This window comes from Ammospiza caudacuta, chromosome 3 (genome assembly GCF_027887145.1).
Source record: "Ammospiza caudacuta isolate bAmmCau1 chromosome 3, bAmmCau1.pri, whole genome shotgun sequence".
Taxonomy (NCBI): Eukaryota; Metazoa; Chordata; class Aves; order Passeriformes; family Passerellidae; genus Ammospiza; species Ammospiza caudacuta.
This window is the reverse complement of record NC_080595.1, coordinates 53,091,047-53,102,528: the sequence shown is the minus strand read 5'-3', so window position 1 is coordinate 53,102,528 and position 11,482 is coordinate 53,091,047. Positions and strand designations below refer to the sequence as shown.

Genomic DNA, 11,482 nt, shown 5'->3' with positions numbered 1-11,482 from the left:
TTGCACGGTGTTCAACTCTGCCTAAGAGCCAAACTAGCCCAGGATGCAGTGAAATGATCCACTGGTTTTACTGGTAGAGCAACTTCAGACTCTTCTCTAACCTGTGATTCATTTGCTGTCAGTTCCTGAACAGCTGTTTGAGACTCTACTGTACACAACATCAGTGAAACACTGAGAGGTGTAGAACTGGGGACACCACAAACCTGCTTTGTTGGTAAAACCAGAGTATTTTGTAATAGCACTCATTTTATCTAGAAGAGGATTGGGACATTGGAGAGACCCTGCCTTCCTCACCTTTAGAGAAAAGGAGTGTCTGTCACATAATTGATTGTCACAAACATATTACACTGTTTCTTCTCTTGTTGAATAGATATATTTCCAAGATTTTCCACCTGAACTTTAAATAATAATTAAGTATTTGGCCAGGACAAAAATATTGCCATATAATTAATTTTTCTTTTGCTGTTCATTGATGCATTTCACCTTGCTGGTCTGCATTTTTTGTTTTGAACCATGGAACATCAGCATCCATCCAGACAGTGCCTGTGCAGAGTGGGAAGATGTATTGATTTGGCTGTACTTGAAAATAAATGTTAAATCTGTTATGGAAAACAGAGTGGTTTTCCAATGGTGACTGTGTAGAACACTCCTGGAGAAACCATCACAACTCCAACCCTATACAGGACAGATCTCTAAGGGGCTTCATTCTAAAATCAATTTTGCAGTTCTGCTTGCATCTGGGGGACAGAGGAAAACACTGTGATTCTGAAGGGTGCATTTTTTTTAGAAAAGTTTAATTTTAACATGTTGGCTAAATAGCACTGAAACAAAATATATTTCCAGCTCCTGTATTTTGTTCAATTGTAGTATTTGCATAGCATGAACTATGTGAGTATTGTTGCTGAGCACTTTGAGATACTAATGAATTCTGGCTTGAGAAATGTGTCAGAGTCAGGAAGAGTCCCTGCAGTGATACCCATCAGTGATGACAAGTATTTCTCACTTAGAAATACTTATCAGTGTAGAACATCAATACTTCTCGTATTTTTAATTAAACTTCAGAAGATTCTGTCATGTTGCACATATAAAGAACATGGTCTGAAAGAGAAATGAGAAAATGGAGATTGAAACTGACCAATGATCCTAAGGAGAACTCATTACTGGAACTGAAACAATAGTTTAAGGAAAACTCCTTCAAATACTTAACCAGGGAAGCATTTTCCCTGGGGTTTGAAAATCCTTCTACTACATGCTTAGGAAAATTACATGGAAATGCTTTCCTTGCTGGGAACTCCATTTATATTCATACAGCAAGTCTAAGGGGAAATTTAGAGAAAAATTCTTCTCAGAAACAGCACACTAGGAAAGTGATTATTCTGTTGGTAGAAAGGAGAGGCAGTGAGAGAATGGATGCAGGGGGATTTTTGCTGCCTTGTCAAACCAGAATGTCTTCTGCAAACAAAGGAGATCCTTCAATCAACTGGCTTTACCAAAGAACTTGGAACACTTCACTTTTTTTTTTTATTAGCTGTCATTCTTCGACATGATGAATACTTACAGCAGTATGTTAAAAAAGATACAAGTTAAATCTCTTGGCATCACTGCATAGCAGTCACAGCATTTTCACACAATCTAGTGCTTCCTTTCAGAATGATGCATATGGCATATATACGCACATATGGGGGCTGATTCTTGGTCCCAGTGAAGTTGGGGGGACCAGTGTTTGGCCCATAGAGTTGTATAAGATATGTGACTATGTATATATAAAATGCTTTACAATAAACATGACATATACAATCTTGAATTCAAAGATAAGCAGAATATATTTTACATCCATGTCAAGCTTATGGTCTGCACTTAAAAGTTTATGTACCTAAAATATTGGATGGATTATAGAAACAAAGAGCAACAGTTTGCACCAATCAAAGTAATTTGAATACATATTCATGGCATGAAGCTTGCCTTGTGTTTTTGTTTTGTGTTTTGGGATGGCTTTTTTTTTTGCATTTGCAGGGTTTTAATTCAAATTTAATTATCGATTTTTGTGGGCTGTGGCGATCATGGGGACATCAGGACGGGAATGGGCATACTTTATGGACAACTTTATAGATTAGTGACTAAAAATATAAGGCAATAAGTTATGGCTGGTACCCTGTCTGGTACCTGAAAATAAAATTGTGACTACTTGAGTTTTTCCTTTCTGAGAATTCATTTGGAAGGGCAAAGTGTGCCTTCTGTATCTAATTTGATGGAAACTTTAAGAGAAATTGAAACCCCAGATTGCAAAAGCTGGTGAGATCACTATGCAGTGTAACAACAGCCTTATCTCATTTACAGCTTTCTCATTAATTGTTGGGGAGGTTTTGGTTTTCTTCATGAAAACCAAGCTTTTACAAAACTAATTGACCTGTGTTGTAGATTAGGTTAGACACAACTGCAGATCATGTGTTTTTTTTTTTTTTTCTTTTCTTTTTCCTCCATAGACTCTACGTAATCTCAGCTACTCCTTTGTTCCTTGTATTCCAAAGGTACATAGTGTCAACAGTCCTTTTATTCCCCATTTGACTGGTGGCTGAACCATTGACAAAGGCAGGTAAAATCTTTACTTAATGACAATGCATATGTATGGATTATTTTAACCAGCCTAAGATTTTCACTTATTATCACTTATTGTTAGTTATACAATTTTTTTTGCCTCTTAGATGGTATAGAATCTTCATTTAGAGGAGCTAAATTCAAATCTTATTTGTGGGGCATAAAAACATTTTAACATCCTGCTTTTAACAGCTTTTTTCTTCTTTCTAGGTATGAAAACCTTAACTCAGTTTGAAAACTCTAAAACCTTTCAGCTGCACTGGCCCAGTGGGAAGGAAAAATATTTTTTTTTCCTGAAAAGGGCCTTCTGTAAAGTGGCTGATAGGGCTGACACCACCAAAATCTGTGTTATCTGCATAGCTTTCCTATTCTGTGCATCAGCAGCCTGTTGGCACACTGGGGAGAAACCCCAGTGCAGAAATGCCCTCCAAACCAGAGAATACCACACGTGTCACAACTGCATGTGCTAAGCACTGGTGCTGTGGGATTGCCTGTACCAGTTAGGGTTTCTAGGGAAATCAGATGGCTGCATTTTGCATTACAGACCCCAGGGAATCTGGCTGCCAGGCATCTGCTTTCTCAGCACCTCTGTCTGGAGCACCTGAGGCAAAGTGGCCCAGGCCCAAACCTGTGCAATGGGTTTGGCTCACAAGCACAGAAGCATTGCTGGGGCCACCCTGAACCTCTTTCAAGCACTATTACACAAGGTGATTGAAATCTAGCAGGTATGCTCAGTGCACCAAAATCCTCCGTAATAATTTTGGCCCCTACTAGTTTGTAAGGGCCTGATAATTTTCAGAAGAACTTTTTGAAGTTGGAAAGTTTTAACATGGTAAGAGCAAACTTGTAATGGAACCTGTAGGTTCCACTTGTAGAAAAGGGCTTGGGTTTAATGTGGCTGTAACAAAATTTCATTTGTACCCAAGCTTTCTGGTTGGACCTATTTTCTGGAAGCTCTTCAGAAACAGCTCGACAATGTTTCTGTCAAGAGCTTTTTATGCTGCTAGATGCTGAGTTTAACTAAATTTCAGAACATTTTAAAAAAATTCTTTGAGCTAGATGGCAAAGGGCTTCCATTTCTTAGTAAAAAGACAAAACACGGGAAATTACATTCTTTTGTATGGACTTAAGTGCTTCTAAGCAGCACATTGCATTGCTCACGTAATGTCCTAATAATTGTCCTACATCTGTCAGAAGGAAAGGTACACCTAAAAAGCTGCAAAGTGGTGGTGCTTCCACCCCCACCACCCTCATGTGCTTAAGAAGACATTTATGTTCTGTAGTTAGAAACAATTTAATTCTACTACAACTCTCTTGAGTGCCCTTTGCTTGCTGTGGTCCTTCTATTATATGAATCTCATTTAGATTAGTGGGAGGAAGAAGGAGGTTTTCTATTGGTTGTACCTTACATAACAGTGGAGGGGCAGAAAAAACACGGCTGGAACACTTTGCGTGCTCACCACGTTTTGCCCCTTTTTACTTCACTGGCTTTCAGCCTCTTTTCTCTGAAGATACATACAAAGAATTAGTGGAGTAAATCATCCTGCACTAAAACTCATGCTTTTTATTTTCCTCTCAACACATTAGTCACCTTATGAGCACGAACCTTATCTCATCAAGTCAATATCCCTTGTAATTCAGAAAAATGTATTAGATTTTCCCTTGCGCTTCTGTGACTATATATCTTTCTCATGTTTCAGAAACACCAACTTGAAAAGCTCTTTCTTTGTTGGCCTCTTCAATGTCTTCACATCTCAACATGACTACCCAAATGCGACTACCTGGCCATACCTGCTGGTTCTTTTGGAAAGCAGCTGTACAGATTTGATGTACAGGGGGTTCACAACAACCCTGCACTTCACCTGAATGCAGTTATTCTTTCTTGGAACAGAGGAGCAGGGGACAATCCCTTTGGTGCAACACAGTAGTGTCTGAGAATACAATCTCACTGAAATGGTAGAAACTTAAGTAAAGTTTAATAAAGACTTTCAGAACTGAGCTTGTTTATGGCAGAGTTAAGGCCAAGTATCTTTCACAAAGATGAGATCATAGAAAATTCTTCAGCCACTATGATAGCTAAGAGAATTTTTAGTAGTCTGACTACAACACTTTTTTTTCCTTCATTGACTGAGAATTATCTAAAAGTCAGTTGAAGTATTCTTTTAATTAAAAGAAAAATATAAATGCATTTTGATGCTGACTATCTAAGGAGGGCATGTGGGGAAAAAATCAGCTACACTGCAACATCTCTCAAGAAAACAACTGAACTCCAGAACTAATGCCGTGCTTTGTAGATGACTAAGCTATTTAGTAAAAATCCACACGTTTGAATAAATGGTAATCATGCTGAACTGTCAAATCATGTGGTGTTGCTGTGGGGCCTGGGGGCTTTTTTGAGCTTAAAACTTCAGGCGCTGTGAAACATTTGCCTAGACCGAATGTGCAAGGTGCCATGGATTAACAACACGGACCCATATGGAATGTGTTTGAAGTTTTCAAGAAGTTATCCTGCCAGACTTCATTCCTTAATGACCTTTGATACACCTTGGATAGTGGAAAGGCAGTTCAGAATCATATCTTGTAATTGTATGATTTTGGCAGCTATCAGAAGATGAAGGATGCTAGAAGTTAAGGCTTTTATCCACAAACAATGGTGTATATTAATAAACTCTATACCATATTTACAAATGCTTTCTCTTGTATTAAAACTAACAGTATTCTGTTCACAGTGCCAATGTTTTTACAGGTAGCAATCATCCCACAGTACTCCAGTATTTTGGCATGGGAATCAGTAGCGCTTTCTATTTACAGAAAATGTACACATATGAATATAAACAGGTAACTTGAAACAGTACTCAAAAGATAGATCTGTTTGTGTTTCAAAGGTTTAGACTGTATTACACCTTCCCTTTTGGCTGCGAGGGAATACTGTTCCTTGCAATGAGAAGATGCCTGTCTTTTATCCAAAGTGGCATAAAAATGATTACCAAAACAAGCCTTGTTACACTGAAGGTGTGTATACGGAGAGTAACTTCAGTCCAAGATTTAGAGATCTGGTGTTTAGTGCACAGAATACAAAAGTTAAAAAGGTTTTTAACCACTAAAACAACCCGACTCTCTGCCCCCTGTGAGCACTGTCCTGCTCGGTCCATGTCCTCTGCTGGTGGTTTCATGTGCAGCCCAGCTGCCAGCCTAGAACGGGTGTGGCACTCTGGGCCTATATACATATGTCACAAAATGACTTGTGGTAAATGAGAAAATCACCAAGAGTGCCTCTCTGTGCCCCCTGTCCTCTCAGCAATCCTCCCTGCTTCATGGCAGCTGGAACTATCCTGGCTTCCCGGCTGCTGGCTGGGACTCCACGTTGGGCAGATCGGGATCAGGAGTGACTAACGGCATCAGGCATGCGCAGATGGAGAGAGGGGAGAGGAACGTGAAGATCAGAAAGAAATGCAGCAGAACCATGGGCATGTTCATGAGGACCCTTAGAGCTTTGCCATTTCTTGCCTTTGCACGGTGTTGACAACAGGCTCCAGCTCCTCGGGACCGTTTTTGCTGCTGTGACCAAGACGGAGATAGCAGTGCTAGAAGGAAAAGTGCAAAGCTGCCACTAAGGAGTCTCTTCTTCATTTAAAGTCTGTTCCTGGCTGCCAGTCACTTGGCCTGAGTGGTCGTTGCTCCTACTACTGCTGTGTTGCTTGTGGAGCAAACTTCTCCACTTGGCCTTGTTCCTCCTGAGATGGTTTAGCATGTTTTCAGATAGGGGAGTGTTGCCTGTAAACTGGGCCCACCTCTCAAAGAGTGGCTCAACGATGTATGTCATGAATCCTGGAGAAACACACAAGGGACAGCTGGTGAGCAACAAGTTCATTCCACAAGTGCACTGCCCCACCGAGTGCCTCAAAAGCACAGAGCCAGGTAAGTGGCAAAAGCCCTGATGAGAAATAACAACAAACTCTCAGGCATCAATTCGTTTTGAAATGCACAGCTTTTGACCAGCATACATGACAAGATATGGTTTTATCTGTGTGTGTCACAGTAAACTCTGTGACAGCCAGCAACCCTTTGAGGAGATATCAGACAAGAAAGTAACAAGTGTTTAACACTGGCTGCAATTTTTTCCCATGGGTATTCTCCCCCTATGCAAAGACTCCTTTGTCTTTCTGTTGAACATTGGGCTTAGATAGATTTCCTTTTGAACATTTTAATTTAGAACACATTTTTAACTCTTATGGTATCCACAGCTCTTATTGTTAAAACAACTGGATCAGAGTGGGGCATGTGGTGAATAAAAGTTTCTCTTAGAGCTTCTGTCATAGTAAGATAAACATGAAGGGAATGAAACTAATACTTACCAATCTGGATGCTTGGTACTGTATCCTTTTGCTGATTACAAAGGGGGCTTATTTCCAGTTCAAATTTTTGTTCCAGATCACCTGCAAAAAAAAAAGGGAAAAAAATTATCTTTTTCTGACACTTTTACATAGGTTTCTCTTCTCCATACCTATGCCACACTCTTATTACAGTGTCTGCAATTGTGTGAGGAGTTGGAACCTTCTACCAATGATGCCCATGGTAAATGTCTAAATACCTTCATTTTCTGGACTTTTTCTTTTTAGGTATCAGAGAAACCAATTATCCATACAAAGAAAAATCTAAGAAAAGATGACATTTAGATGAACATTAAATCTGAGCATGTAAGTGTTCTGAGTACCTTAATTTTTAAAATAGACTCTCTTTTGTGAAAGGTTTTTAAGACATTCTAGTTAATTTACTACTTGTTCAGATCACTTCCTACCAGAAAACTGCAGTGTATCAATTTTAGATTTACAGTAGTACTGCATGGAATTTGCTAGTGTGTTCTTGTGGAAGTGGTTTGTAAAGGGAAGAGTGTTGGAGCCTGGAATGCCATAGCTGTGGCTGCACTAACAAACTGGTAAGGGCCAAAGCATGGACTCTAGTAATGTTTCAAGAGTCAAGAGCTATGGAGCTCAAGTTATAAACATGGAAAAAGGATGAAATTAAAAGTCTGTCTTATTATTGTGCAGTAGCTGGGTATCATGCTATGCCTTTGCTGCTGCACTGAGTATATTTATTTCCTGGGTCATCCAGGAAGTCCCCAGAGAGGCATCTGCACAGGACTGACTTGAGACAGAAAAGTAGTTGGCTGAACTCCTAGCCACCTTCATAGCAGAGTATTTTACTAACTGAACCAGGAGGTCTCCAGTTCCAAATGTGGGACTCCCCTGAAGATTCCTGCAGGCAGCTCTTGCTGTGACCAGCCCTGGGGACTGTTTTGAATTGTTGGAAGAAAAACCTGCCTGGGATATCTGCTCACTCCAGATGCCATCAGACTGGTCGTGATGCAGAACTGACCAGGTTTGACATTGAGAAGACACTTATAAACAGTCAGTAGAAATTATTCCTGCAGAAATGGTCACACAGGACAGGCTTCTGTACATAGTAATGACAGGAGATGTTTTTTATGGAGTGGAATGTAATCAATAGCAACAACCATGCTGGATTTAAGAACTCAGCAGAAAAACATCTCAGAGGCTGTAATTTGCTCACTGCCATGCCAAGACAACAGTCACTTTTTCTGCTGAAGGGACTGTATTCCCCATGCCTGCAATTACCTCATGCAAAGACTGCTCTGAGTTAAGTTTTGGGTGTAGGGGTTTCCTTAAAACAAACACTCTGTCTGTGAGTGCAACACACTCATCCTTTGTGATTGTTAGCCTTCCCTGCCAGTGTACAATCCTGGCTACTGCAAGAGGTACAGGACCTTTCCTGTCTACAGTAAGGAAGGGAAGTGAGAGTTAACTGTGTGCAAGCTAAGATGTGCCACTTCCCCTCACACAATAATATTTTGTCCATCTGATTTACTAATAAGGATGTAGTGAGGGCTGGTTAGGAAAATCTTTCCTGTAAGAAAGACAGACCTGCTAGTTTAGACAAAACACTGTATTCAGCCCATAAAGAAATATTTTGCTTTAAATCCGCTGGTTTTGTTTAAATGCTCTTTTCTCCCCATGAACAGTTTTTGCTATTGTGCTATTCAGGTTCTGTAGCCCCATATAAAACACGGTGTGCATTTCTAAGCCTTGCCTTTCTTCCCTCTGCAGCATGGAATCACTTCTTAAATGTGAACAGAATATTTTCAGTTGTAATTGAGTGCTTAAAAAGCATCAGGAAAACATTTTTAGCTACATGAACAATCAAAAGGAACAATTTAGCAAAACTCAGACACAATAACAGTTTCTTATGTTTCCAAATGTGCAATTTGTCTTCTTCTCATCTACCCCTCCAAAACTGTTTGACTAAAAGAAAGTCTCTAATTCCAGCGATATCCCCTCTGTAGGTGTTCTGGGTAGAAAATGACTGACTCAAAGTATATCCATATCTGTCTGGCTCAAAGTATATCCACATCTTCTTGTCTTTCAGAAATCACTTAATTGACAAAAATTAGATTTGCTTTTGCACGGTAAGAGCACTGGAAGATCAAGATCTGAGTCTCTATTAAAATGGCCTTAGAAATGTTCTATTTAAAAATGTTAAAACTTTGTTCCAGGAGGAAGATTAAACAAAGCACTAATTGTGGTATTATGTGTCTCATCTACAGTTAAAAATCAAAACATGAGACCTTATGGTTTCCAAATATTAAACATAATGCTGAACAATACCTTCAAGCCCCATCATTGTGTGTAAGGGGGTAGAGAGGTCTACAAAAACACTTTAAAGTGATAATGATATCTAATGCTATTTAATACTGGGGGTGTTGTACCACTGAACAGGATTATACAGCCACTAGTGATAATCAGACCACAGTTTCTGTATAACTGTCCCACATAAAATGCTCCTTTTCTCCCTGTGGTGCTTCTAACTCTGGTCTCATGTACTCAGGTATCCCCTTTCAGAGGTGTATTTTTGATGTTAGATGAACAAATCTTGAGGAGAGTGGAAAAAGCTTACATTTGTAAGAGTTGAACTCTCTTTCTCAGCGTGGTCCCCTAATACACTAAAGGTGATACTGCACCTCATGAGCTGCCTGATTATGCCTTCACTACACATCTGACTAACTAAACCTGCACTGGGAAAGTTGCTTATGTTGCTTCAAAGGCATCAAAGTCAAAGACATTTCACCAGCTTAAACTGACATTGGCTGAAAATTGACTTGCTGACCTGTTTGTCCTTGTTACAGACTAACTCTACCAGGTGCCAGCTCAGATGTGGCTTAATTTTGTAGTGCAGAATATTAAATTGACTAAGAACTTTATTGTGTGCTCTTCCACTTGCCTTCAACTCTCAGGATGCTCTGAACAAAGTATTTAGCAGTGATTAAACTCTGCTGCACCCTGTATTGTAGCACAGCATGACCTTGCCTATGCAGATAGAGCCAAATGGTGTAATTACTGTGTTTCAAAAAAAGCCCTGCTTGACTGTGCTCTCTGCAGGGGTCTGAAAACATTTGCAGTAGGTTCTAGCTGAGGTTTGGCTTGCCTGCTTTGGCCTTTTCAACAGCATGCTGGGAAGCATGTTTGAACCCTTTCTCTGCATTTGCAGGCAGAAGAATGTGTCATATTTGGTAAATAGCGAGGGTAAGGCTCCCATCAGCATTGTAGTGGGAGCATGAAAAGCGAGACAAAACCCAGTCTGAGGATTTTGGGGCAGCGTGGCGCCGGCACCATTCCAGCTCAGAAACACTCATGGTGACTGGAGTGTCTCAGAGAAGAACGCAGCCATGGGCTTTGCAGCTGAATTCAAGTGCTGAGGCACAGCAAAACCCTCCCTCCTGCCTGATGCTGGCAGAGCAGCAGAGAAACACTTGTTGCTCTTCTACCCCTTCCCACTTTTCCAATGAGGCAGCGCATCTCTGAAGAGCTCATTCTCAAGGGACATTTCAGTTCTGCCTCTGGCTTGTCACACAGAGACCATGGAAAGCTGAGGTGGAAGGGACTGTTGTGAGCTGAAGGGGCTCACCTTGCCGGTAAAACTCTTCGCAGACCCGTTCACTCCACTGCTTGCTCAGATCCCAAACCCGGCAGGGATTGCAAATGTCAGCACACTTGAGTGCAATCTGAAAGCAAGAAGAAAAGCAGTACTGAGAAAGGAAGTTACTGTTTAGCAGTGCTTCAGCAGTAAATCTGCAGCCATGGAACTCCCAGGCCCCAGCAGCAATGCCAGGAAGGGTTAAGATTACCTTTCAGAGGCTCAGCCTCACCCAAATGTGCCCTTGGAGGAAAAAGCATTTATTTAAGCTGCAAACAAAACGTTCATTCAGCCCTCCACTTTACCGTAGTGAGAACAAGAGCAGGGCCAAATTCCAAGGCTGCAAAGTGTTTTGGATATTCCTTGGAAGGAATAAGCCAACAAAAGCCTCAGGCTGGCTCCTGCTGACTGCTTGGCTCAGCATCCGTAGCTGATGACAAGGAAGGAAAGAGCCAAGCTGGTGTATTAGGGCATGATTCCTCTGTGGTCTCAGTGAGTGACCTTGCATCTCACTTCAATTACACTTCATCTTAATGTCTGCATATTTTTGTTTACAAAGCTAAGCACAGGGCTCTCCACACTGCCCCTGGCCTGGTTTCACTTAGTTAACTAGTACTTTTTAGTGCTTTGCAGGAGAATGAGTACAGGGGAAAAGTTTTTTAAAACCGAGTAACTACTTCAGAAAAGTAAACCATGTAATAGTCTGCCTGTCTTACTGCCTTGGAACAAAATATCATGTGCCTTGTTTCTTCACAGACTGAACACAGTCATTCAGTCTGACAGAAGTCAGAAGTCATTCTGGCACCCAGGAAGAAAACACAAGTATTTCCTCTTAAGAGTGCAGACCTGTGAACCAGCAGAGGGAAATCTCCAAGTCATTCTTCTCTTTGGATTAAGC

The 11,482-nt window shown here is 40.7% G+C and overlaps 1 protein-coding gene across 2 annotated transcripts in view; it reads right to left on the bottom strand.

Annotated features, from left to right (window-relative positions):
- Positions 1-846: 846 nt before the first annotated feature.
- The window catches only part of PDE7B (phosphodiesterase 7B), a 170,427-nt gene continuing 159,791 nt past the window's right edge, over positions 847-11,482 (bottom strand). For both annotated transcript variants that reach the window (XM_058801586.1, XM_058801585.1), the window contains 3 exons: positions 10,576-10,672; positions 6,951-7,031; positions 847-6,423 (listed from right to left, as the gene is read on the bottom strand). In XM_058801586.1, the coding sequence (XP_058657569.1) occupies positions 6,206-6,423; positions 6,951-7,031; positions 10,576-10,672 (396 nt within the window). In that variant the 3' untranslated portion in view covers positions 847-6,205. The remainder of the gene's footprint in view (positions 6,424-6,950; positions 7,032-10,575; positions 10,673-11,482) is intronic.